Source organism: Amblyomma americanum, chromosome 1 (genome assembly GCF_052857255.1).
Source record: "Amblyomma americanum isolate KBUSLIRL-KWMA chromosome 1, ASM5285725v1, whole genome shotgun sequence".
In the NCBI taxonomy this organism is placed as follows: domain Eukaryota; kingdom Metazoa; phylum Arthropoda; class Arachnida; order Ixodida; family Ixodidae; genus Amblyomma; species Amblyomma americanum.
In genome coordinates, this window is record NC_135497.1 from 178,243,982 (window position 1) to 178,271,708 (window position 27,727).

General features: G+C 46.8%; 2 protein-coding genes across 3 annotated transcripts; one reads left to right on the top strand and one right to left on the bottom strand.

Annotated features, from left to right (window-relative positions):
* Positions 1–12,186: 12,186 nt before the first annotated feature.
* LOC144114261 (cytochrome c oxidase subunit 4 isoform 1, mitochondrial-like) lies at positions 12,187–23,910 on the bottom strand. 2 transcript variants are annotated; one of them, XM_077647877.1, is made up of 4 exons: positions 23,784–23,910; positions 21,159–21,433; positions 20,752–20,883; positions 12,187–12,407 (listed from the first exon to the last, which is right to left on the bottom strand). In XM_077647877.1, the coding sequence occupies exons 1-4, from the start codon at positions 23,894–23,896 to the stop codon at positions 12,274–12,276; spliced, it is 654 nt and encodes a 217-aa protein (XP_077504003.1). In that variant the 5' UTR covers positions 23,897–23,910; the 3' UTR covers positions 12,187–12,273. The 2 variants fall into 2 exon arrangements, with proteins under 2 accessions (XP_077504003.1, XP_077504004.1); XM_077647878.1 differs by lacking the exon at positions 23,784–23,910 and adding an exon at positions 23,728–23,752.
* Positions 23,911–24,072: 162 nt separating this feature from the next.
* Positions 24,073–26,673, top strand: Sys1 (Sys1 golgi trafficking protein). Its single transcript, XM_077647862.1, has 3 exons — positions 24,073–24,519; positions 24,594–24,661; positions 26,335–26,673. The coding sequence occupies exons 1-3, from the start codon at positions 24,358–24,360 to the stop codon at positions 26,573–26,575; spliced, it is 471 nt and encodes a 156-aa protein (XP_077503988.1). The 5' UTR covers positions 24,073–24,357; the 3' UTR covers positions 26,576–26,673.
* The last annotated feature ends 1,054 nt before the right edge of the window (positions 26,674–27,727 follow it).

Sequence of the window (27,727 nt, forward strand, 5' to 3'; positions counted from 1 at the left end):
AATTGCGATTGTCCACGTCCTCTCCTTCCTCGGGGGAAAGTCCTGGGGAGCATCAGTGCGCTCTATGCTGCAACTGTACCGTTCCCTATTTCTGGGCTACATGCGGTACAGTCTTCCGATATTCAGTTCCATTAGAAATACAAATATCAAGACTCTTCAAAGTGTGCAAGCGCAAGCTCTCCGTATCTGCCTTGGACTGCCTAAATGTGCATCAACAGCAGCAACTGTTCTTGTTGCCCGGGAACATCCTGTTACTACATACATTGCTGTTGACACCATGAGAACACATATTCGGCACCTCACACGGGTTCCCTGTCATCACCTCGCAACACTCCCAATAATTAGGCCGCGTACTGCATTCGCCAAAGTCATCGCGCATATCTTCCATCGGAGTTTACCCCTGCGTCAAGACCGTGCTCACCCTTATGGAGTCTTCATGAACCTCGGGTTCACCTCCATATTCCTGGAATTACGAAGAAAGCTGGTGTCTCACTACCCGCTCTCAAACAACTGACACTGAATCACCTGCATTCTTACCACAGTCACCGCATACGTGTTTACACAGATGGATCAGTTCACTCGACCAGTTCTGCGGGGTCGGTGGTGATACCGGCCAGATCCATCTTCATGAAAGTGAAGACGACCTATCCAACATCTTCAACTGGTGCGGAACTCGCAGCCTTACGGGCTGCGGTAGAGTTCATCAGTCAAGAACCTCCACATGACTGGACGGTTTTCACCGACTCTAAAGCAGCCCTTCAAGCCCTGCAAGCTGCGCTACGCCGCGGGTCGCAGAAACAACTTGTTGCTGAGATCCGTCTACTGTACCACGGCACCGTTTCCAAAGGTCATGACATCATTTTTCAATGGCTGCCAGGACACTGTGGTATTAACGGTAATCACCAGGCCGATGCGGCTGCGCGTTCTGCTCACAACAACGGACTTCCAGTGAGGATCCCAATATCAAGACCTGACGCAGCGTGTGGGCTTCGGCCTTTGGCGCTGGAGCTCACACTTTTAGCGTGGAACACGGGAGAGTTTTGCAACCTCCGCCTCAAGGCACTGGACCCTGGACTGCGCCTTCGTCTTCCACGTAACTTAGCACGTCGCGACGCAACATTGTTATACCGTTTATGAATCGGTGTTGTTTTTACCAACCACTATGCTTTCCGGATGAGGATGGCCGACAGTCCTGCCTGTGAAAGCTGCGGTTGTGAGGAGACCATCGCTCATCTTCTCTGTGAGTGCCTTGCATTTGCGAGTGCAAGACATACACTGTGTTGTGCCCTGGACCGCCTCGATCCTCGCCCATGAACAGAGCAAAAGATCCTCGGTCCGTGGCCACAGCAGTCGACTGCCCTCAAAGCATACAAGGCACTCTTTGCCTACTTGAGAGCGACTGGATTGAGTGACAAATTGTGACAGCGTTGTGCGTGCGTGTGTGTGTTATGCCTTTTTCCCCTTCTCTCTTCCTCCTTTTCGCCCCCTAATCCTTCTTCCCCAGTGCAGTGTAGCCAACCGGAACCCCTTTCTGGTTAACATCCCTGTCTTTCCCTCCTCCTCTTTATCTATTTATCTATCTAGTTGCATTTTATTGTTCTGAGTTTGCATACTTTTTTCTCTTTTCATGGCATCCAACCCTGTGTATGACTGACACTAGTGGAGGGACTGGAGCAGCCGACCTTGCATGGCGCGGCATTCTCTGGTCCAAGACACCTATTGCCCGTTCCAGGCTACTGGCTCAAGATTGTGCCCACAAGTCTGAACCTTGGCCTACAAGCAGAGTTGCATTAGACCCATGTTGGCCAGGACTTCCGCACCAAATAAAGTACTCCTACCGACACGCCTTGTCAGTAATTAATGAAGTGTATATATGAATAAATGAGTAACAACTTCGTTGGCCCTTGATATGCTTGGATATCGGGACCGAGGTCTTCACCGCATGACGATGAACTCTGCAGACGACGGAGGGAAGCCTTCAGGAGGGTTCGTAAACTTGAAGGTTTATTTACATATTTACAACAGAAGCAGGGAGACCAAAAGTCAGAGATGAAGTGCCGTGAAACCAACCAAATCGCGGCTTACAGTGGATATTCCCTAGGCACCTAGCTAGGGAAACCGGTGGCTGATCAAGCGTCCAATGGGCAGACACACTCTTCATAGTCTCTTCCCTAACCCCGTGACCGCTCCGCCCTCACAAACACGTGCACAGGCGATAAGGAATCCTGGCGCCTTGAGGTCCTGGAATGCTGTTTCCGACGGGTTGACCAGTTGCATAAGGTCGTTGGCTTTGCAGGCGGTGATCCCCTCCGTGGGAAAGATGCGTCCTGACGGCCCCGTGAATTCCAGAGGGTAATATGAATCAGCCGTGTCCGCCCCCGCTTTGTCTGGCCGCGCAGGTGCAAGCGAGCGAGGAGGGTCCGGCGCCATTGTTCGGGTCTTTCTGCTGGTCCACGTGAGGGCGCAGTTCGGGAGAAATGCCGCATTCCATACTCCGGACGAAGGGATGAGAGGCCTTTCGTCACAGCTCACCGTCGCCAGGAGCCGTTCCTAATCCTCTTCTCAGGACGACAGCACCTTTGGTCAAACATAGTTCGATGGCGCCTGCCGGGCTCGTCTGTTCCCGCTGTCGGGGCCTCCGATCACAACAATCCGTCCGCCGCCAAGAAGACGCCACGAAGTGGTTGCAGCTGGTCGGTGCACCACGAATGGGCGTCAGAGTCCCAGTCGGCCTCGTAGTAGTCAGCCCACTTGACCAGCACAGCTGGCAAGGGTCCTCAACGGAGCATTAGCGATCAGATCTGAGCTCAGCCCCTACCTCCTGCTAGGCAGTACGCGGCCAGCCTCAGAACATTGCCAGGTCTTCAATACGGAGCAATATGGCTGCAAATTTTGGATGCCTTAACCCTCGCCAACAGCTCACGCCCGGAAGTCTGCTGAACCAAAACTAGTTCCTCTTTTTGTTTTTCCTTTTTTCGCAAAGACATGCGTCGAAATCTCGGGTGGCTCCTGGGAACTTTACAGTGCAAGGGTGTTGGACAGGGCCGCTTCCTCCTCTCTCTCTTTATTGCATGTTGTGTCCCCCTCCGACACCCGCGCGTTCTGTGGCGCCCTTTTGTGTGGCAGCTGCGCGCCCTTCTGCGCAGCAAGCCGCACGCGTAACCTGTCTCGCGACAACTCCTGTCGTGGTCCCACAATGGAACAGGTGGCTTTCGCCCTGCACGCTTAGTTGGTTGGTATTGCACGCGACGTCTTTCTGATTTCCTATGCCGCGGCGAATATGCCGGGCCGTTACACTGCTGATTAGTTTTCACACTTCCGGTGCTTTTGACCCGCACATCTTTCTTTGCCTGCAGCCGCCTTCGGGAAACTACCATTGTTGATTTTCGCTTTCCGCCATCAGTTCTCGTGGTGCCGTCGCGTATTGTTAAGCTGCCGGCCTTCGCCTCAACACCAGCAGCCGACGTAGCATTTGGCAAATACTTGTCGCGTTCTCTGTTTTTCTCGCGCAGCGAAGCCACTCGCTTTTTGCTCTCAGTACCAGGTGACGGTTTCCCTGACGAGCCGGTCGCTGCTCTTTCTTCTAAACAAGGTAGCTCATTTTCTTGCGGTCGGTCACTAGCCGCTGTGATTTCCTCAGCACTGAGATTCTCTTTGTTTCGATGCAGCGCTGAGCCGCATTCTGCGCTTACAATCGAACAGTCAGCGGGCGCTATCCGTGGGCCACTAAACGTCGGCAACTCAAAACAGTCTGCCCGCATTTGCATCTCCGCAGAGCGTAACACTTCGCTGTCCATAATTCTGGATATCGGAGCAGCGTCATTGCCATTCCGGGTTACAGTGCCATCGCACTTTTCAACTAACGCTGCGCTCTGTCTGGGCGCTTCAACGCTGCTGTCAAGTGACTCTGCGTTACGCTCTTCGACGGAAAGCTCTTTCCGTGCGGTGACATACAAGTTCGCCGCAGTCTTTCTGGCGCGGAATCTGTGCCTCATTTGCCATAGCGGCATCTGTATCAGGGCTATAACCGGCCCTTTCTCTGCTCTTTCGAGCAACAATTGTGTCCCTAGCTGACCAAGCGGGGTTCGTGGGCTGGTCGCTGACACCCTGATGGGAGCGCGGCCCGCTGCCATCACTACGATCTTTAGAGTGCGCCTCTGTACGTATGCCGAAAAAGTGGAAGAGGGCTCTTTTTGCCATTTCGTAGTTGTCGGCATCCTCGTCGGACAGCCGCGCTAATACGGCGCCGACATCACAAGGGAGGATGGCCGTCAACATCCGTGGCCAGTCGCCCTGGTCTACCTGCTCATCTGCGCAAATGTTTTCAAAATTTGCGAGAAAAGTTAGGAAATTTTTTCCTCTTCTAAAAATTCTCAGACGCGCTCTCGCTCTTTGCCATCTGAGCAATTTAACTTTACGCCTGAGCTCTTCCAGTTCTCGTTCGCGTTGCTTCTCTATCTCTGCCTGGCTTGCCACTGTGTTCGGCACCTCTAGCCTAGTGCGTTCTGCCTGTGCAGCCTGAGCTATCTGTAGATCGAGCCGTTTTTCTCGATCTCTCTTTCATGCTCTTCGCGCTTCCTCTCGTGCTCTTCGTGCCCCCTTTCCTTCTCCAACTCCTCCCTAATTAGCTCCCAACATTCTACTATCTCTTCCTCGTCCGCACCGAAATCCTCAATTGCCCTAATCAATTCAGGTTTTCTACGGATCGACCCACAATCAATGCCCAATTCCCCGCATACGAGAACTAGGTCTGGTTTGCGCAGCTTCTTCCAGTCCATGACTATTTAAGCAACGGCAAGTCTCTACTCACGTGGTCAGAGGAGCCCCGGCTGCCTCTTATACCAACCTTCGCTTACCTAGGCTAACAATTTTCCAAAGTTGTAAAACCTGGCAATGCTCCAAGAGAAAGACCGCGCACTTACCATACCAGAGTCAGGACCAGGCGCAGACCATCCCACCGCTACCAACCAGTTGATATGCTTGGCTATCGGGACCGAGGTCTTCACCGCATGACGATGAACTCTGCAGACGACGGAGGGAAGCCTTCAGGAGGGTTGGTAAACTTGGTTTATTTACATATTTACAACAGAAGCAAGGAGACCAAAAGTCACAGATGAAGTGCCGTGAAACCAGCCAAATCGCGGCTTAAATACAGTGGATATTCCCTAGGCACCTAGCTAGGGAAACCGGTGGCTGATCAAGCGTCCAATGGGCAGACACATTCTTCATAGTCTCTTCCCTAACCCCGTGACCGCTCCGCCCTCACAAACACGTGCACAAGCGATAAGGAATCCTGGCGTCTTGAGGTCCTGGAATGCTGTTTCCGACGGGTTGACCAGGTGCATAAGGTCGTTGGCTTTGCAGGCGGTGATCCCCTCCGTGGGAAAGATGCGTTCTGACGGCCCCGTGAATTCCAGAGGGTAAGATGAATCAGCCGTATCCGCCCCCGCTTTGTCTGGCCGCGCAGGTGCAAGCGAGCGAGGAGGGTCCGGCGCCATTGTTCGGGTCTTTCTGCTGGTCCACGTGAGGGCGCAGTTCGGGAGAAATGCCTCATTCCATACTCCGGACGAAGGGATGAGAGGCCTTTCGTCACAGCTCATCGTCGCCAGGAGCCGTTCCTAATCCTCTTCTCAGGACGACAGCACCTTTGGTCAAACATAGTTCGATGGCGCCCGCCGAGCTCGTCTGTTCCCGCTGTCGGGGCCTCCGATCACAACACCCTATAGAAAAACCATGCTACAAAGCAGTTTTTTTAAGACCATACCCAGCCACCACATTGTTTCCTCTGAGTAACCTACTCTTCGAGGTAAGTGCTTGCCGTGTGTCGCACTAGTCTGAAGTGTTGCTGCAGAACTGCATATTGCCTTCCTGTTTATGCTATTGCAGCAGAAAATGCTCCACAAAGCTAATGAGGAAAATTTCACCAAGATACTGCTCTGAGACAGCTGCTAAATGGGTGCTGAAGCCCACTGAAAATGTAAACCAGTTAATGAGCAGGGTAATTGTGGGCACTGCATGCATGTCTACTTTTAATGCATAGGAGGAGCCAGTTTCAACTGTTTACAGGTGGGTAGTGCTTTTTCTAATTTCATCATCACTGAGTGGGATGCTTGTACCCATACCACCCCCTAATTCAGCACTTGAGCATTGAAAATGCTAGGGAAGCTCTTGCTGAACATTGTAAACGACGCCCTTTGAATTGAATGTTATTTGTAGGTATTTTGCAAAGGCAAGGTAACTGTCCTAGCAGTGCTACTGGGATTGCAACTCGCTGCAAACGAGGCAGAATCTGTAGCACTGGGCTCTTGCTGGCATTTTGTGAAATTGGTATTACCCGAAACTGCACTGTAAAGGAGCATAAAGAAAACGATGCCTTCCACAGTAATTCATGCCATGCAACATGACATGAAAACCATCACATGGCCAGTTTATCCATTGCCTTCAGGTTCAAGACATCTGCCAGTTTCTATACGGTAGCTTGACTGTTGCATTGGAAAACTACATTTCTTTTAAAGGCACTTTTTGAGCAGGAATTGGGTTTAACCTGGTTTTGATGATTTATGCTTCGGGTGCACCAACTGGGTAATATCGGGCTTTAACTGCTAACAAGAGGCTCTAAATATTTGCTAAATTTGATTTATAGCCTTCTCTTACTGTTGTGATATATCTTTCCTAAAGCAGAACAGTGGCCTGAGCTAGGTGTCTGAGTGAATTTGCATCACCTCTGAATGACAGATTAATTTTTTGTTGGTTCTAACTTTTTTCAGCGCTGAGGGCCATTATTGCCAGAGAGTAATGCAAGGTGCGTACTGTACACAGACAGGGAAATCGCTTTATTCAAACCTGCGATATTTACAAACTAGCACTTTGTTCCAGTCAAAATCGCGTATTTCAATGCGACAAAGCTGCCGGTAATATAAGCGTACGCAACAGACGTACAGCTTGTTACCTGTCCTGACCGATGAAGCATGGCAATGCAGTGTGCTGCATGAGGCCATCGTGGAGAACCACTTGTCTACTACCCCTGTCACACGGTGCTTTCGAAGTGCAGTTTCTCTCCCCAGATGCACTCCTGTTCCTGCCACGACATAGGACCAGTTTATTTTAGTACATGTGGGGCCGATCGAGTGGAATCCATGAGGCGCCGCTATTAATGCTGTCAGTGCTGATGAGCGGTCGCATAAGAATGAAAAGACCCGTACCAACCCTTCTGGTCGGGCTCTCTTTATTCCGTATTCTGCGTAAAGAACTATTTTCCGGTCCCCTCACCCTTCGTTTCTAATCAGCAAAGTTTGAACAAATTTTCGGTCGCTTAATAGCTTGAAGTATCGAGGCGTCAAATGCCTGATTATTGGTGCGTACATTCCATATATATATTTCCCATCCATAGCGTGCACACAATTTGTCCCTAAACGTAATGACCCTTGGATATATTGTCTTCATCTTCAAAATACTTGTCGCAAATCTTAAAAGTTTATTATAGCGAAAAATTTATGTATAAGACTGCTCAAAGGGAGCACGGCTACAACACCATCGCCGCACACACACGTCCACTCTTGGCGCTCTTAATTCAGTTCCAATAGATGAACTGAAAGTTTGAGCTATATAAAAGCGAGCACAAAACAACGAAAGTTCACTGGGTGGGCGTGTATTTGAGGAAGCATCGCGCATAAAAGGTTTTACCACTAAACGCGCTGATCAAATGCATGCAGCACAGTGAAACGGTGATATAGATATGAGATGAAATTCTGCAGCTGGCTCTTCTCGCCCTCGCACTGAAAAGAGGCAGGATTGATTTTTCCCTTTGCAAAACAGACATCCAGTAGGATCCCACTGTTACGTTCGCGGTTGCTGCGTTTTTCCCGGTGGTACGTTTTTTTTTTCATATGAGCCAGATAGTCTCGCTGCCACAGAAGCCCCTACAACAGAAACTCAATCGCCTATATCTGTTACATAATGCAATTGTTGCATAGTTCCCTTGTCGTACGTCGCGAAAGTCATCTCACGATGGTAGTTTACACCGTCCCGGAATTCGTTCAATGCGCGCATAATGGCGACGGCGGCCAGAAAAAGCGAAATTATACAATTTTTGTTCGCCGGCTTCTGGAAGGAAGCACCCAAGCCAACGCACTTACAGAGCATGTGATTTCTTGTGCGTCTGTTGGCACAGTTACATCACCGCTGCGACGCTAGCGCGAACGACAGCACAAAAACTGAACTATATGCCGCGGCAGTGGGCACAAACAGCCCTGTAAGAAATGCGGTTGCGTGGGTTGGCTCCGACAATTTTGTTTCTGCCATCCGCCTTATTCTTGTCACCTGCACCTTAAAATACACAATTTCTAGATTCCAACAGGCGATGATTCTATATGGGATTAATGCGGCCACCGCAATAGAAGCGAAGAAGCGCACGCATACCGCATCTTCGCATGCTCCCTCTTCTTTGCTAAATCCCTTCCACAGACAGCTGCTCAGGCTAACAGAGACTCATTGCAGTGCGTTTCTGAAGCTTTGGACATATTCAGAGCAATCGTGAGAACCACACACTAATTCCAGAGAAGCATATGGTGCATATGTCACAATAATAAAAAACAGCAGGCAACACTGCACAATTTTTTTCACCCTAAACATTCCGTTAATAAGTTTCCTGGCGGTTGTTTTTTTTTTCTTTTCGCGGTCCCATGAAAAACGCGACGGTAAAGTTCTGTTGCATTCAACGCTTTGGTGCATTTAACAATTATATATGAACACAAGTGCACACTCAACTCTCACCTCAGGCTGTATATGCAGCCCAAAATTTAACTTCAAATTGTCTCTGGAACTTTAAATAAAATAGTAATGTTTTGCTGTATATCTAATGAGATCAAATCATCTTTGGAATACCAAATCTCATCTGTATGATTCAGCACATTAGCATACCTAAAAATCATATAGTTAGATATCAGGTGTACATGGCCCATAGGGCCATCCTCTCTTAGATGCACATAAATCATCTACATCACCACCTGGACGATATGACCACAGATGTCACACATGCCCAAGAATGCTGATCCCATGGCTGCAGCTAAGGTTTTCGGCCAGAAGAATGGGTAAAAGGGCAAGGTGATGCAGGTTGATCGCTTGCAAAAGAGAAATAATCACTAGAGAAATGCATCCCAGTATGTGCACTCAGAACTGCAGCTGAACTAGTTTTTATTGCTATGTGAAATATGTAGTAGTTACGGAATAAGAAAATAAGTAAGGCATGTATTGCACAAAACAAAAAAATAAATGCCATTTAGCAGGTGCATGTGAGAGTTTTCAGTTGCAAGGTATATATATGCCAAGCCTAATTTTAATTTACCTTCTAGAAGGTACCCTACATTTTATAATCACTCAAAAATTGATACTCTACAGTGTGTTTCTCCAAAGACACGGTAATTTTAAAATATTTTGTGTTAAAAGAGCGCGTCAAAATAAACGAGTTATTTAACCAGCAGGCAGGTAATCTAATATACAAGATTTATTTTTTGCCAATTACAGTAATGTGCCTTATTTATTGAAAGGTTAATTACAGCTGACCGTAATATCCACATCAGTTTTTAGATTTCTCAAAATATGATTCTCGTTGTGGCTGCAGCGCAATGAGTTTACGGTGCCCAGATGGGCAAAACCGCATGGGCCAGAAGGGCTTGCAGCCATGCCTACAAGTGTGTACCCAGCTATCTTCTCTAGCAGTGCCCGCCACGGGCATTAAAGTGTATATACACTTTATTCCCTGTTACTGTTTTTCCAAGTTCAGCCGGTGTCAAAGGAGATCTCTTTAAGAGCTATTCCTTCTAAAAAAGAACTAATCAAAACTAGGACACATCTCGCACACGAAGATTACAGCAGAAGCCTTAACACAGCAGCAATGCATGCCTGCAGGCTTTTGACTGGTACCAACTGAAAATGTAGAGTGTAATCTGACATATCCGAGCTGAGACCACATAGAACCCTGTGGTTTCCATAGCTGGAGACTATTGGAACTCTGCCATGCTTATGAAGTTGACCTACTGTTGGTCCAAGACAGAAGCATTTAGCTTCTATTAAGTCCCTAACTGGAACTATCTGGCATTATGTTTAAGGTGCACCCGTTTTGATTATAGTTTCACTTAGTTCTAACTGGAACAATGCTTTGGAAGACAAGGTGTGCCATCACATATAAGCAAACAACCATGATTCTTGTTTAAAGCTGTGGCAAACAGATTTCTGGTTGAGATTGGGTGGTCTTGGTTCATATGAGCTGCAACTATGCCAAATTCTCAATTTAGAATGTTTCCCTTGCGTGTATGCAAATCCAGATGGCAATTACCCAGTGAAGGCATATTATATTTCACCTTAACTAGCTGATATTATATGTTCTCGACCACAGAAAAAAAATAGGTTTAAAGCTCCTTCAAGTGCTGTAGCAATATAAGACCCATTTCATTTTCAATGAAAGGTATGGAATTTTTATCAAGCAGAAAGAAACAGTAGGGATGAAACTGTAATGCGGGACATAGGTTATATGATTACTTGGGCATCACAAAGCTGAACTTTTCTCATTAAAAAGAAGCAGAAATAATTTGCTTATTATTAAGATGTCAGGTTGAAAGCTCTCGACATTTGTTGTCATCAAAGCTCCAAATTCACGTGCCAAAGCTTCGCCGTGATGCAATGACCACCATAGTTTGGGCACCACCTATTTTTAAGCTGACAGATTTTAGCTAGTTTGATGTATGGGGGTTTAACTATGTGCCAAAACGACTCAGGCTAGGTATGAGGGACGCCTAGTGAAGGGCTCCGGGAATTTCGACCTCCTCGGGTTCTTTCTGACATCGACAGCACACGGGCCTCTTGAATTTCGCCTCCATCGAAAGTCGACCGCCGCGGCCGGGATCTAACCTGCATCTTTCGGGTAAGCAGCCAAGCGCCATAACCACTGAGCCACCGCGGCGTCCTTATTCGAAAGTGACAGCATGATCCCTCAGGTGTTTCTCAAATACTTGATGATAGTGAATTTTTATGGCGCGAGGGCATCTGCGGGCAAAGAGCACCGTGGCACAAGTAATTTTAGTTTGCTCAAGGCAGGGTCAAAGATCCATTTCCCAAGCATTTCACCCCGAATAAGGGGAGCACTAGGCTAAGGGAAGCTTGTACCCATTGTATCACCGGTGGGTGCCCGGCAACACTGGGGATCGAACCACGCCCCTCCCGCATGCGAAGTGGATGCTCAACCACTAGGCCACCGCTGCAGTGATTTGTGAAAAAAACACCGGTATTTTGCGCTAACAAAATTGAATAGACTATTTATGCAAACAAATGTTTCTGCTGGAAACAAAAATGCACCTGAAAGGGTTATTACACATTTGCATATAGCCTTGAATTCTAGTCAAGTCCATATTTTTTTAATTATTGGCAGTATATCGAACTCCAATTTCGCTGGCCGTTCGCCGCACCCCTGAAGTGGCAGTTCATCTAATGGCGCTCTTAGATCAATTTTGCGCATGTGCGCCGACCCATGCTTTCATAGCACTAGCACTGCGAAACCACGTGAAGAGGTAACCATGGGATGTGCTTACCGTCTGTTTCATGTACTCATTTTCCACACACCGCTCATGCGGCAAAGCCATCCCAACTAAAGCCTAGTGTGCTAAGTTGATGGGCATTGCAATTATTCGATGTATAATGTTCTGGTCACAGGATCACGTGAGGGCAAGCCGAGGCTGGTTCAAAATCACCGTCCTCAGAGGCTTCAATGCGAAGCAGGTTCGGCCCAACAAGCAGAAAGGTGTTATGTCGCTGCAATAACAGTCAGCAGCGTGGGTGCAATGCATCCTTTCAGTTAGGTCAGATAAGCAGATCTACAGCCATTTTTTATATATTGAACTGCTTGAGATTCCCTTAGCAGTTTAATATAAGTTAAAGGCTGACGTGCCTCTGTGGCCAACACTTGCAGTTTTTGGCAAAAGCAAGCAGGCTACTGGGTTTGCTTCTCAGCCATTTGGTACCCTTATGGCACTCTAAAGATGAATAGGTCTCGAAAAGTGATGACAAGAGTTGTACTTACTGACTGCTCCGCTACACGATTAAGAAATAAACCACTCTGCCTGGTTACTTTTGGCAAAGACGGTACAAGGTAAATTGAAACCCCCGTGACGTCTATGCAGAAATAAATGCCATGTCTCACTCGGAAGTATACTTTATTTCAGGAAAAGTGAAGACCTAAGAAACCTAGTTTCAGTGCCAGTGTGGAGTGCAATGGAAAAGTCTTCACTTCCATCTGTTGTTTTCGTAGTCCCACTTTGAAGAAATGCCTTCAACGGGATTCACCCTGAGGTCGATCATCCTCTGCAGCTGTGCTTGTCTGGCCTCCAAAGTGGTAGTTGATGGCAAAGGGCCATACACTAAGAAACAAGGCACATTGCAGGAGAAATTAACCCTTTGCAGTCAACAGCAAAAGCAAAGCACATAAAGTGAGAACTGATGATGATGAATATAGATTTTTCTGGCGCAAGGGCATCTACGGGCAAAGAACGCCATGGCACAAGGAATTTTCCATTTCTCAAGGTGAGGTCAAAGACCCATTTCCCAAGCATTTCACCATTAAGAAGCCGAGCGCTAGACCAGGAGAAAGCTTCTACCAGTTGTATCACCAGCGGGTACCCGGCGGCACTGGGGATAGAACCACGCACCTCCCGCATGTGAGGTGGATACTCAACCACTTGGCCACCGCTGTGGTACATAAAGTGAGAACTGAATCCTTAAACATTCTTAAATTACAGCTATGCATACTGGTCAGACATGTATGTAATTGCTACTTGCGGCTGTACCAATACAACCAAGATAATTTTATGGTCAATTTTCCACGCAAACTTGCAGATGCAGCGAAAAGCAGGCAAACTGCAGGTTCAAAATTCAATACAAGGACTGCCAAAATAAGGAAGGCAATGACTTCTGAAGCAATGCTGTGGACAGTGAAGCCTCACCCTAATGCACTGCATGAATTCTTTGTGAAAGGAATGTAGCCACACAAGAGGCTGCATCCTGTAACCTTTAAACAGAAAACAAACACAGAATACACCCATTTGGCAAACCCATGCTGCTTGAAGGGCAACTTTTTTTTTTAACATTTTGATTTGATAACAACATAGTCCTTAAAGTTCTCCCTCTTCAGCACGCAGTCACGCAAGCACATACACGCACAAAACTTTTCAAAATGCCAAGTAGAAGTTTAGAAACAGCATAAACCAGCAAACCTAAACTAGTTTTCGAACCAAACTATGACATCACGGATACTGTCACAAAACATACTGCGTGCATGTCGACCGGCTAAGCTGCCAACTGTAATTGGCAGCTGGGATCATTGTCTGAAAAGACTAAAGCTTGAAATTTTGCCCTTCAGCGGAGTGAATATCGACTACCGCGCAAACTGATGTCATACACACAAGGCTGCACGAAGAAATTACCCCAATCTGGGCACGAAATGGGAAATTTTAAAATTCGGTTGCGCTAGATCACTGAATAAGTTTTGACAGTATGGCGTTCCTTTCACCATGCCACCGAGCCTGGAAGAAAAATTTCAGGATTGCACTTAAGTCTGCAAGTCCTAGAAGTAAAAATGCGAAAGCCCTTCCCTTTCCTCTCTTTCTCCCTCAACTTTCCATTTCATTATTTCTATTGTTTTTATTTTATTTACCATACAACTTATGACTGACAGTTCATGCGGATAACTACCGTCCACGCCACTCATAAGCCAAGAAAGGCTTAAGCCTTAATACGTCTCCCACGGCCCAAAGTTGCCAAACAGTTAACATCATAATTAGCAGGGACTTCCCATACAGCGGTGGGCTTCCAAAGCATCATGGCTTTTCTCTAGGACCCGCATACATGTGCAAGGTATTGCTTCAACAAGTTTCAAAAATTGTTGTTTCTCGTTTATTCTGAGCATTTGCTCACGTTACCTCCTAAGTTAGAGTGGCAACGATGTTGCAAAGGCGGATACACAGGAAACAATGAATGCAATTGCAGCGCTGAGAATGTCAGTCAGGGCCGGCCATGAAGCTTCCAAATACAGTGGTGAGAAGGGGAGGACCGCAATACTCTTGAAAACTTATCCAGTGACTAAATAGGAGATATGCAAAATTCCGCAAGTGCGCTTTCCCACATAACTATGCTGATGAATACAAGATGGCCGACTTCTCTATGAAAAAACTGCGAAGGCTACAGGACGGGCACTAAGGGTGTGATTATGGATTTTTATGGCGCAAGGGCATCTATGGCCAAAGAGTACCATGACACAAGGTATTTTCTTTTTCTCAAGGTGGGGTCAAAGACCTATTTCCCAAGCATTTCACCCTAAATAAGCCGAGCACCAGCAAGGGGAAAGCTTGTACCCATTGTATCACCGGTGGGTACCCGGTGGAACTGTGGATCGAACCGCACACCTCCCGCATGCCAGGCGGATGCTCAACCACTTGGCCACCGCTGCAGTCTCCTAAGGGTGTGGATAGAGTGTAGGAAACATATTTTGGAAGAATTAAAGAAAAAACTAGTCCCCTTTACTTTCTTTTAGCTGGAAACACATGGTGAGCCATCTTGTCTAGGGCAACACTGTTATGCAGGAAAACACACATGTGGAACTTTGCATATCCCTTATTGTGCTGCAACAAAACGCCGCTTCACTGCAAAATTTCGCATAAGTAATCAGAAAACTGCGGAGAATGTACAGTGAAGGTTCCAGTAAAATCTGGGGAGGAAGAAAAAAAAATCGCCGGAGTTGCCCCTTAAGTTCAACAGCTCTGCTCTGCAATTTCCTAAGCGAGGGAGATACAGGAATAAAAAAAATGTTTCCATGAATATACAGCCCCATAGTTACTGGGAATTGTCAAGGCCACACTGTGATGCTGTTACAGCTGTGAGATTGCAGAGAGATGGGCCATTGATGTAGCAAAAATTAGGCAACCTGGCCAGATAAAGGTTCCAATACTTCAAGGACCAAAAGAATTGCCTAGAGGCTGAATTACTAATAAACTGCTTTGTTCCAAACTGTTCTCTACAACAGCTCCTAGCAGCACTACTTTATAGCTACAGTGAAAACTCGTTAATTCGAACCACAATAATTTTAATTTTCGGATAATTCAAACTACACTACTTAGTCCGGCCAAGCTTTATAGAGATCTGTGTATAAAAAAGCCCGTTAATTCAATAGTAAGCCGGTTCCGCTACTGATAATTCGAACTACGCGCCGCCGCGTCTCGGCAGCTTGGCACACAGCACGTGGCCAAAAAAAAAAGCACCTCCGCATAGTCAGAAGCTGCGTACGTCCTAAACGGGGACAGAAGACTGAACCAGATAAAACCGTGGAAGAGAGGTTAAAGCCTAAATACAGTAGAACCCCGCTGTTACGTTCCTCACTGCTGCGTTTTCCCGGCTGTTACGTCGTTTTCGTCCGGTCCCGGCATAGCTCCCATAGGATCCAATGTATTGGGTACCTCGCTGTTACGTTGTAGCTGTGAAAACGTTCCCGCATGATACATCGCAACCTGGCACCCCGAACCCGGCCGGGCAACGTGCGCCAACCGCCATTTTGACGAGTCTTGGCCAGGCTTGGCTACGGAATTGGCTACAAGACCATGGCCTCCGAGATCACCCACTTGCACGCGCGTGGGTAATCTCGGAGGCCATAAAAAGCCTCACGCGAGTTGGAGATTGCCACTAGATCACCCCCTTGCACGCGCGTGGGTAATCTCGGAGGCCATAAAAAGCCGCACGCGAGTTGGAGAGATTGCCACTAGATGGCCACTGCCTCGTCAGCCGAAGCGAGTAAAACCCCGGCAAGCGCAAGGCGCTTTCCCTCGAGGAAAAGCTGGATGTTCTCAACGCAGTCGACAGGCAGCCAGCGCGGAAAAGAGTCGACATCGCCAAGGATCTTGGTCTGCCACCCTCGACGCTTAACAACATCATCTCGAAGCGTGCCGAGATACAAGGGAATGCCGCGCTCTTCGGCCCGAAAGCTAAGCAGGCTCGTGGCGCCAAGTATGGAAACCTCGACGAGTCGCTTCTTACTTGGTTTAAACAAGCTCGCGCTGCCAGTGTTAACTTCGACGGCAGCATTTTGCGCGAGAAGGCGATGGAAATAGCCGACCGCCTGGGCATCAGTGACTTTGCGACATCAAATGGCTGGATCGACCATTTCCGGAAGAGGCACGGTATAAGACTGTATCCGGGGAAGCAGCAAGTGTAAACTTGGAAACAGTCAACGATTGGAAGGCCACACTATCTGCCATAATTGAGGGGTATGAGCCTCGTGACATTTACAATGCCGACGAAACGGGTCTTTTCTTTCGGGTGCAGCCATCCAAGTCGTTAAGCCTGAAGGGCGAAGCATGCCACGGAGGCAAATGCAGCAAAGAATGATTGACGGTGCTCCTTTGCTGCAACATGGATGGCTCGGACAAGCTGAAGCCATGGGTAATCGGAAAATACCGAAACCCACGGTGCTTAAAGAACATTCGCCTGCTGCCATGTCACTATAGAAGCAACAGTCGTGCATGGATGACGGGTTCTTTGTTCGAAGAATTTCTTCGTTACTTCGACAACAAGATGGGCTCCCAGTGCAGGAGTGTTGTCCTTTTTCTGGACAATTGTGCTGCCCACCCGAGAGACCCGTCGTTTCTTCGGAACGTTAATTGTTTTTTTTTCCTGCAAACACTACAAGCCACTTGCAGCCGTTGGATGCAGGCGTCATAAAGAACTTAAAGCACTCGTACAGGAAGTTCACCGTAAAGCGCTGTCTGGCGCGTATTGATCGCGGACAGCAGCCTACGATCGTTTCAATACTGGACGCTATGCACTACGTCGCTTCAGCGCGGACTGCAGTGAGCGCGTCAACTGCACAGCACTGCTTCGCACGGTGTGGCTTTCGCATGGACGGCGGAGAGGAAACTGCCACAGAAGCTGAAGAGACGGAAGCAGCCTCTCATGATCAAGAGCTGAGTGAAGCTTTGAATGCGCTGGGTGCCACGGGAGTCACGTATGACGACTACGTCGCCGTGGATGCTGCTGTCGCGGCGTCGAGTGTCGAGTGTCAGAGTATCGCCGAGATCGTTGCAGACTCGGTCGCGAGTGAAGCCTCAGACTGTGATGACGACGGGGAGCACGAGCCGCATGATTCCGGGGAGTTGGCGGACCCGAGCTTTGAAGAAGCCGTCGCGGCTCTGGACCTCCTCCGCAGGTACGTCACACCTCAAAGCGACGTTGAGAGCAATGCGGCTTTCCAGGCCATCGAGAAACGCGTGGTGTTTTCCAGCGAGCGGAAAAAACGGCAATCGACCATTCTCGATTTTTTAAAGACCTAAGCTCACTTGATGTCGAAATAAATTGTTTCAAGGCAAAGCCGCACTGTTTTCATTAATTTTCGGACCTTTCCTCACTGCTGCGTTTTCCCGGCTGTTATGTTTTTTTTTCGCAGTCCGGTGAAAAACGTATGAACGGGGTTCCACTGTATCCCCGGCGCGGCGGCCGGCAGCGCCGGAGGGTATGGGTTGGTGACCATGGTGGCGGCTGCCTACCCTCATTTCCGCGCAGCCTCCGAAACTCTCAATTAAGGGGGAAGCCTGGTCTTGAAAAAAAAAAAAAAAAATTATTAACGAAGTTACAGGCAAGAAATCTTCAGCGAACATGTATTCTTATGTGCCGATTCTAAATATATCATTTAATTTAATGTAAAACAATCCTTTGATCACTTAAGTAATTTTTATGCATGTAGCTTTTGAAGAGCTTTAAAAAAAAAACAGCGGGAAACTTGCTGATATGTATGCCATTGGGTTCTGTTGATACCAAGGAATGTAATAAGGGTAAAATTATTTTTCTGCCTATCATAGAACTTAAGTTATAGTGTTTGGAAGTTGTCGCTACAGAAATGCGAAGGAAAGTGTGTATTCCCGTTTCTGAAGTGGCCGCTTCATTACACTATAACTCAAGTTTTATGATAGCCAGGATGAGAATTTTACCCTTATTGCATTCCTTGGTATCAAGAGAATCCAGTGGCATATATTTCAGTGAAGAAATTGTTTTACATAAAATTAAATGACATATTTAGAATCAGCGTGCAAGAATACATGTTCCATGAAGATTTCATAATTATGATTACATTAATAAAGTTTTGTTTTCGAGACCAGGCTCCCCCCTTAAATACTCGTTAATTCGAGACCCGTTAATTCGGAAATACGGATAAGTACTGTCGGCGCGGTCCCAGCCAACGCCCATGAAAGGCTATGACTTCACACGGGCGTTACAAATTATGTGCGGAAAACTTTTTTTTTTCTTTGCGAGTGTCTTCCATCCTTCCACCCATGAGTCGCCAACGAAAGCACACGGTCAGCCGCGATCATGACGCCGGCTTTTAGCTTTTAGTGGCATCGCCCGGCGGTCAGCCACCGGCCGGAAGCGGCCAACGTGGGCTGTCAGTGCGGACCAATCAGGGCGCGACAGCGCCCGACTTTTGCCCGCTTCTACATGGCCGTGCTTGCCGAAGCAGCCTCTCGCTTCACCACGAACTCGTCGTTGCTGCTACACTGTGCCTCATGTTCACGGCAAACAAAAGTCGCACGAAGCTTTCGCTTTGTCTGAAGATGCCTGCAGCACAAAATTTTAGCGATGAAAAGCGCCGGATTTTCAGAATGCTTATGAATTTTCAAAGCTGCTAGGCTTAACCACTACGTGTCTGTTGACGTCAGGAAGCGGGAGGTTCAACCAGATTAGCTATTTTGGTTCAGAAAGAGGTCACAAAGAATAATTCGTCCTCTGTCGTCATTGAATAAATAGTAGCTTAATTGTAAGTGCACAGCTGTTCTTTCCAGCATTTTACTAAGCATACGGAATCACGCCGTTTCTAAATCCTGGCGGCAGCTGCCAGTTTTTCGCCGCTATGGTGCTGCACGGCGGCGGTGTTCTGCTCCGCTGCTCAAAATCCACAGCGCAACTTCGCTCCATGTGGGTCACCCTTGAGGTGAACGTACTGAAAACGAGGCTTGCACAACCGGACAAGCGCTGGCGCTCTGAAAAAAGTTCGCTTCTCCCCCTTGCTAGAGCTAACATCAAGTAAGAACCCCGTGATGTTATCGCTGCGCAGTAACAAGAAATGCGTTGTGGACCGTGACGGTGCGAAACGGAGGGAAGCGTTAACGACCGATGCTTTTTTTCCCCGTTTTTACTTCAAATTCTTAAGCAAAAATCGGGGGTGGGTGGGTTTGTTATGCGACTGGGGGCATTACGCGAGTAAACACGGCACATACACCGTAATGCAAATGGTTCTTGTCAGTTTTCTCGAGGCCATTCGATAATTCGAACTTTTTCCCAGCCCCGTGAAGTTCGAATTAACGAGCTTTTACTTTATAGCCAGACCGCATACTACCGTATTTACAGAATTGTAAGTCGACCTATTTTTCAAAATTTGAAAATCCAAATGGGGGGGGGGGGTCGACTTAAATTCGAAACCAAAGCATCGCACCATAAATAAAAGCAAGACAAACGAAATATCAGGCATGCTACAGAGTGGATGCGTTTTTGCTACGCGGCACCGTCCCATCGCTCTTGGTGCTGGCCTTGAGCAGCTGCTATGTCAACGCGCAGAACCAGCATCCCCACCCCGTGCAAGGCGGGTGTGGTGGCTGTTGATAAGCAACAAATCGGCACCAGCCCACTCCCCACATGTGGCCGCAGATTGGGTCTGCTCATAAACGGCGGCGGCCTGATAACGCATTCGTGTTCTACTCGTCTCGTAATAGGATTTATCCAAGTTTTTTTTGTTTACTTTCAACCCAGCACTCAAGGGAGCATCGATAGTTGATGGAAGAGCTGCTGTTCCAATGCGGCGGCACCCCCACTGGGAACCACACTGGCGCTGGGGAATGTCAATAGTCGACTGAAGAGCGGACGCCCCTCACGCACGTTTCTCTTTGGCTCCGACGCATTTGACTACTGCTGGCTGCGTTTCACAAGTCTTTAATGTAGTGCTTCGTCATTTGTGCTCCGGTTCTGGTAAGCGGCCGGCGCTTGTTCACGGCAACATTCAAGATGGCTGTCATTCTTTACGCTGAAGAAACAAACTGTGCACCGGGCCGCAAGTTCCGACGTTCGCAACGGGTGATACAGGTGTGGCAGCTGCAGCGAGGCAAAATTTTCAGCTGTTCCACGCGACGTTGCGATGTGGCTGTTTGCGAAGTGCGGGATTTCTCTGCATGATGATGTTAGAAGGACGAGCTGTGGGACCGCAGCAGCGATCACAACGGCAGCGCTAGTGAGGACGATGGCGCAAGTGTGGACGAGTAGTCCAGTGACTAATACGTTTTCATTTTGGAATGTGCCCACTGGTGCCCACTTAGCGGCAGGCGATAAGTGGAGGCCCCAGGATAGTGCTATCGCGTTCCATTTTTTTTTTTCCAGATATGTGAAGTGGGGGGGTTGACTTACAATCGTGCAAATACGGTAAGTATGGTGAGCAAAACTGCATGCAGCACCATGTTCCTCACATAACTCAATATCTTCTGATGAATTCGAAGGACATGCTTTGAATCCTGAAGATATTATAAATTCAGATCATTGTGAGTTTGAAGGCATGAATCGAGGGATACTTGACAGTGATTGTTATTTTTCTGGGTAAGAACTACATTTACGCATAATCTCAAGCTTACTTCACCCAGATGAAAATGCAACAAGGTTAAACCTAGCCAAGGCCAGTATACTCACCAAACTTCTTAAGGAAAATCCATATCCAAAGGGAAACGCCCAACATCAGGAACACATTTCCCACAATGGGTTTCCACTCATTTCGAGATGCATTCATTTCAGCAAAGGTCTGGAAAAAGCTGTACCGATATACTGTAAATGAAAAAGCAAACTATTCTTAGCACATTTTTCATTCTCTGCTGTTGCACTTAAAAACGAGACCTGTAAACCACCATTTTAATAATAACCTACACGACATGGTATCGAAATGATAAACACAATAATTAAAAACCTTTGAAATCATTCCACTGAGAAGCTTGGCTACCACGCAAAACTATCAGAGTGCAAGTCTTTTCAAACAAGAATCCAAAACAAAGATCTCCGCCAGAAAATGTACTAGATGACATGAGGTAGCAAGGTTAGCTTACGTGCTTTCTTTTCCTCCAGGCTAAGGTTCTTCCAGTCGCCCTTCTCTTTTTCACGCAACTTTTCAATCTCTGGAGTGGGCTCCTTGTAGCGAATGGCTGGCATGGGAAAGTCAGGGGTGTCATGGTAGGCGTACTCGCCATTTAAGCCAAAGCCGACCACTTCTCGCTTGCCAATGATAGCCCGGCCGTGGTATGCAGCTGCTGGCTGAGCCCGTGCCACCACAGGCGCCAGCTTGACTGCACGCTCACTGATTTGCAGCAGCCGGCTCGCCATGCTGCACAAGAAAGGAACCTCCTCATAAATTTACACTTGTAAAAAAGGTCCATTTCACTGCAGGCAGCCAAGCTGTCCTACAGTGCAGCAACTTAGTGTATCAATCATGGAACGTTAAAATGCTTGGGAGAGAAGGCAGCACACAATAAAAAAAAAAGAAAAAACGCAAAACATTTTACAGCAGCAATTTCTGAAATGGGTATATGCCATTACAGATCTAACCCTATTTACAATTTGTATTGAAAAGGACTATCGCCCTCTCAGCACTTGCCAATTTTCACTGAAGCCCCTCTCCAAATGAGCATTGCTGTGCGAGAGGCACAGAAGTGCTTTTACAAGTGCCGCCAACAAGGGATATTTTCGAGCCCCATCCTCTTGCTTGAGTTCAAAAATTTTTTGCCAGAAGTCAAGTCGTTCGGGTTGTCTGGCTAATATATTCTGAGACACACAGACTAAACTCATCCATCATGGGGGAGACCTCGTGAGCTGTGTTGACCTCCGGTAGCGATGAACAGCATGAATGAAGATGGACACATTCTTCGCGCCATTCTCTTCCAATCAGCACAGACAGATGTCGGGTTCCGCGACAGTGAATTTCGGCTTTGGCGCAGACGTGGCGCAAAAGTAGGCAAAAAATAGATTTTGTAGCAGCATGTAGCAGGATTTCTGATTTGGCGCAGCAGTTCCACCACTGCTCAATGCAAATTCGTCTTCATATAAGATTTCAACTATCTGGTCACTATGGCTGGATTTAGATGCATAGGCTTGTACCACCTTTAGTTTGTATCTCTTATTAAGCTTAATTACAATACCTGCCACCCTCTTGCTAATGCAATAGAAGTCTTTTATGTTGCCAGCTATATCCTTATTGATCAGGAATCCCACCTGACATGCATACAATGTAACAAAAGACAGAAGAACAAGAAATGCACCATACAGCCCTGTATGGTGTTTTTCCTGTCCCTTTTCTTTTGTGTCCGTATGCCAGTTCGCTAGAAGGTACCTGGCATCCGCAAGCCTTTCCCCACCTTAGTGGCATGCAGTGCTTGATAGCAGCAATGCTCGTTAATAGTTATTTTTTGCTACCTGGCCGGCACATCAAAATGGCATAGCTGCACAACCTCCCTACCATTTACCCTTTCATTCTTTGAAGGTCATAGCAGATCAATGATCCGAGTTTGGCTGCATGGGTGTACAACTTGAGAGAGTTGCTTTAGGTGTCCATTCACACAAAAAAGAACACATTTTTTGTGAGCGTCAGGAGCCGCCACTTCACCACACAGAAATGCTTATTTAACAGACACCAGTAACTGCAGTACAGGAGCAAAGGCATCGCGGAGTAGAATTCAATCTTTCCGGCACCGACTGTTTCTCATCATTTAGAAGCGAAACAAGCCAGATTCGAACACTTTCGTTTAACAACTCTCGTTGGGAGTACCCAAAGCAGAACACACAGTGGGGCCATGTGCATTTAAATAAGCTCTGTACCAGCGATTTAGTGATGACAAACACACACCACACTAGAAATGCTGCCCGAGAGCAACGCAAAAGCCTGGCTCCAAACGCAACGTGCACAGCTAATACAGGAGCGAAAGACCATACCAGCTGGTTATGGCTGCGCAGGCACCTACTAGCCTCCCCCACCCAGTACAGTGCTCGGCAAGAATACATCAATGGCCCTACACTTCAATAGAAGCGATGAAGCTAACGACACGCCCCACACCTGCACTCTACTTTCTGTTTAAGATATCGATCTCCAGTATTAAATAACAAAAAAGGTGTATCGGTTATCAGCGACATCATGATGTGAGAAAAAACCTACTGCGACTACACAAGGACAAGGGGCAAGCTTAACAGGTCTGCCCGACCGCGCACATTTAGCAGACAATCGAATACAGACACAGCAATGACCTAAAGTCCTGCGATAGGGCAATGCCATTTTTTTTTTGTTGCTCAGGGAACCCTTCAGCGACAATATCGATTCTGTTATCGGCACATGCTGCCGATTTCGGTTCTAATTCTCACAGACTTACAAGGTGAACAAAAACAATGAAACAACACGTAAATCTAGATCTTGAAAGTAATGTAAGGAAAAACAGGGCGACAACGGAATGTTATGATCGGCAGCCTCAAAATATCTTTTTGACCTCCACCACATTCGAAAAGGTTAGGCTTAATCGCAAAAGGGAAAACCGACAAACATTTCCTTTTGGACGCAGCAGCCGCACTAAGGCAATACCAAAGGCGTTTTAAATAAGCAAATTGAACGGATCCACCTTTCCGCTTTAAAAATACCTGGCAAGGTTTTCGAAAATGAGACTACGCAATAATGCCGCGCTCTACAACCTTACCTGTAGCAGTGCGAGTACGATCTGGCTGAGGCTGCCGAGGCCGACGAGGCATGAAACAACGCATGAAAAGTATCGGCGTGTGACAGTAATATTGCAGATGGCGCTAACAACATTCCTTAAAATCAAAAATAGGCATCAGCAACTAAATTTGTGACTGACGTTAGACAACGTCAATTAAAAACAAATTATTAAATAATTATGAAAACAATTTAACGTTTTTAAATGCTAGTGAAAACTGATTGATGATAGGATTTCTGTGGATTACACCTTGCGTTGCAAGATGATATCCAAATCCGAATCCGCAAATGCCACGATTAGTTGCGATCAATGTTACTTCTTTGCGTAGTATTGCTGTGAGCCGCACACTTACAATGATCGAACTAGTTTTATTTGAGAATTCGTGAGTTCCCACCGGCGTCCTGCATTGCCCCGAAGAAGAGACAGGCTGGACGGCTTGTCTGAGCCATGGTTGGAGATTGGGTTATCGGATGGATAGGGTGAACTACTGCCCCGCCTGAAATCTCACGTACTTCGTTTAGTAAAAATAAGAGCCTGCGACAAACCATTCCGTATAATGGCTGGCCACTTCCGCTATTCTATATGGGACCCATTTCTCATCATATCCCAAATGATAACGCTCCAGTGCATGTACTACGTCGGCCTAGGTTTTTGGATATGCTTTCTGGACATTGTCACCGGCCAAGTTTTGTCGCTCGATCAACTATTTGCCTATGAGGTGAGCGCTTGTCTTCGCAACTCCAGCGATTTTCACTCGTCATGTGGGGCTATATGTGCTGTTATCAATCGCAGGCGGTGCACATAAAGGACATGCGGGGGCGGTGCGTAATAGGCTCCTATATCATCAATTCACTATTTGCGTGAGTATGTTTTACCACCTCTGCTGATGTGCATTTCTGTGGACCTTATGCGTCGTGCCATAACCCTTGCACCTCTGCAACTACGCAGGCAGTTGCCGGCCCCCTTGTTGCGTAGAAGGGTCAGTAGCGGGTAGAGATCACACGAGCATGAGTTCGCTACGCACTGCACTGAAGTCTGTCGTAGTAGCAGAGCTTGCAAATTAGAGAGCACTTGCAAAGCTTGCCTGTAAACAATGAAGTAAGCGGTTAACGTCGCGCAAACGCCGAGTCTGTGCGAAACTGCGGAGTAGACTTGCTTAAAGAAAGCAGTACCATTGGAGTGTCGTTTTGCCATGGGCTGTGATCTTCGACCTTTCGATAAGTACTTTCTGGCTTCTTTTTAGGTCTCGTTCTAAAACGCTAGTGTCATTTGATACAGCAGGTGATTACCATGCTTTGAGTTCTTCGGACAGCAGTGAAACTGATTGCAAAGGTAAAAAGTAGTGTATGCAGAAAACGCAGGCGAATAAAGAGGCCCGCGCGCTTTAAAACTGGGTGCAGTGAAGGAAAACATGAGTGGAGTGCATTGCTGCTGCTTTCTTGTGCGTATTAGAGCATATTGCTCCTACTTTCTTTTCTTGTTCCTGACAAGGCATGCACTGGGGCATGTAGCCCGTTCTTGCCTTGAAGCTCTCTGCTTTCATGCAAATACACATAGGTCCCATGGGCACGTGCATTACAGTGTCACATAATTGAAAAAAGGTGTTTTGTTTGTGGGGCTAAAATAGCTTACGTTGTGCTACACAGTGTTTGACTTTGAAAGGCCAACATGTAATTTCTCATTAGATCGTAGACACTAGTGGGATGGTTGATATTTTTGCACAGTTTTCTTGAACTCAGGCAGCTTAGCCAACTCTGGCAAATGGATGAAACTGCAGAAGAGTAAGCATTCCATTATAGACCTTTGCTGAAAAAAAAAAAGTGTCTGGTCTACACAAGGCTAGGAATATTGGGCATACAGAACAAGAAGCTAAGAAAGTTTGTTTGTTCGTTTTACAGGGTTTAACATTTCAAAGCGACTTGGGCTTTGAGTGATGCTTTAGTTGAGGACTCTGGACAGTTTTGACCACCTGAGGTTCTTCAACATGCATTGACATCGCACAGTACACGGGCTTCTAGCATTTCGCCTCCATCGAAATGTGACTGCCGCGGCCGATATAGAGCCCACGTCTTTCGGGGCAGCAACTGAGCACTGTAACCACTGAGCCACCACGGCAGCAGAATTTAAGAAGTGTCTGGTTTACACCAGGCATTGGGCGCACAAAGCAAGAATTTAAAGTTTACAACCTGAGACAGTTCCGTTGAAGGAATAAGGATTACCAAAGTTATACCAAATCCACTTGTCATGACTAATGAATAAGCTAACATCTGTTTCTAATCGGGCTGGTTGATGTAGAGTCAAGAGCATGATGATTGTACCTCTTCTTGCGTCTTCTGTCAACAGACTGTTTTCTCACATTCATTAATAAGTTATATTTATTTCAGGTGTAGAGCCCCAATGTAGTGGGAAGCTTTACTTGAGTGTAGTTTGTGTAAATGGTGATTCCTGAAGTTGTTCATTCTAGTTGATCATGCTGTATCCTTTTATTTTTTTAATCCTTGAGCTAGCTATATTTTTTGTTGGCTTCGCACAGGTCCCTGCTGCTGTGGTACTTTGTTCAAAGGACAAAGCAATGCCTTGACTTCACATGCACGGTGCATCTCTTCCACCTCATTGGATGCTGGATCTACAATTCAGCCTTCCCACATACGCTCTCATGGTGGCTGCTCAACACAGCCTGTGTAACGGTCACCTGTGTTTGTGGTGAATTCCTCTGCATCCGGACTGAAATGAAAGCAATCCCACTGAGCCTCTCTCCTAAGGCTGACCTCTAAGAAGACAGTGATTCATGTCTAGAGGTTCCCTATTTATTTAAAAGTCACTGGTCATGTTTTCAATACTAGGAAAATAAAGGCAGGTGCTGTAGACCTTACTTGTGCTTGTACTGGTGTTGCTTAAAATTTTGTGCCCAGGTCTAAAGGCAGAAAGGAATTGGCTGAAACCAAGTTGACATGAGGTGCTATTGCGATGCACACTGGGAGAAATATAAAGCTACTTTGCACATTTGTAGACTTAACGGGGAAGTTGGTCTTAGAAATAAAATTTTTGGTAATGAAGTCACCATAACAAGATCTTCAAGAAACGTATTTTTGCATGCTAATTCGAAATATGTGATTCAATTTTTTGAAAACAAATCCTTGTGCGCTTATATAATAATGTTACATAAGACTTTGCCGAGAGCGTTCAATAAATTTTGCTGCAGGAAACTTGCTAGAACACATGCCATTTGCTTGTCCCGACATCAAGCTATGCAATAAAGGCAAAATTATCCTGCCTATCATAGAGGTTGAGTTATAGGGTTTTGAATTTGCCACTTCACAAACAGGAAGAAAAACTTGTATTCGTGATGATTTCAAAATCCTATAACTCACCTTCTATGATAGGCAGGATCATAATTTTACCCTTATTGTATAGCTTGATGTCAAGAGAAGCCAATGACATGCAATCTAACAAATTCCCTGCAGCAGAATTTCTTTCAAACTCACGGCAAAAAGTTACATAACATATTGCATAAGTGCACAAGGACTTGTTGGACATTAAATTACATGTTTGGAATCAGCATGCAAAAATACATGTTCCCCGAAGATTTCATAACTGTGACTTCATTCATAAAAATTTATTTCTGAGGCCCTCTTCCCCCCTTCGTATAGCTGCTTGTATAGGGTCGTCCACTCTAGTGTGAACCGTAAGGCCGTGCTCTTCGGAGGGCCACTGCATCTGACATGGCCATGCGCCGAAGTGAAGTGGTAGATGATGTGAAGCACCAAGTCCAGGCCAATCTTCTCTTGTGCCACTTTGCTGCAATGAGCAGCTGTGTTCTGTTGCACACAGTGGGCCTCGAAAGAGTGTGGCCATGCGCTTTCGTGTGTGCACTTAGAGTGGACAACCTTGTACGCAGGCATTTAGTGTGCTTGCATTCAAAATAG

What these genes read in the sequence shown, in the direction of transcription:
- Sys1 (XM_077647862.1), top strand. Translation starts at nt 24,358, where the DNA reads ATGGCTGGCCACTTCCGCTATTCTATATGGGACCCATTTCTCATCATA. An exon ending in ATCAACTATTTGCCTATGAG is followed by an intron (nt 24,520 to 24,593) that starts GTGAGCGCTTGT and finishes TATCAATCGCAG; the next exon opens with GCGGTGCACATAAAGGACAT. An exon ending in ATCATCAATTCACTATTTGC is followed by an intron (nt 24,662 to 26,334) that starts GTGAGTATGTTT and finishes GGCTTCGCACAG; the next exon opens with GTCCCTGCTGCTGTGGTACT.
- LOC144114261 (XM_077647877.1), bottom strand. Translation starts at nt 23,896, where the DNA reads ATGTTGTTAGCGCCATCTGCAATATTACTGTCACACGCCGATACTTTT. An exon ending in CCTGGAGGAAAAGAAAGCAC is followed by an intron (nt 20,884 to 21,158) that starts GTAAGCTAACCT and finishes TTTCATTTACAG; the next exon opens with TATATCGGTACAGCTTTTTC. An exon ending in GATTTTCCTTAAGAAGTTTG is followed by an intron (nt 12,408 to 20,751) that starts GTGAGTATACTG and finishes CTTGTTTCTTAG; the next exon opens with TGTATGGCCCTTTGCCATCA.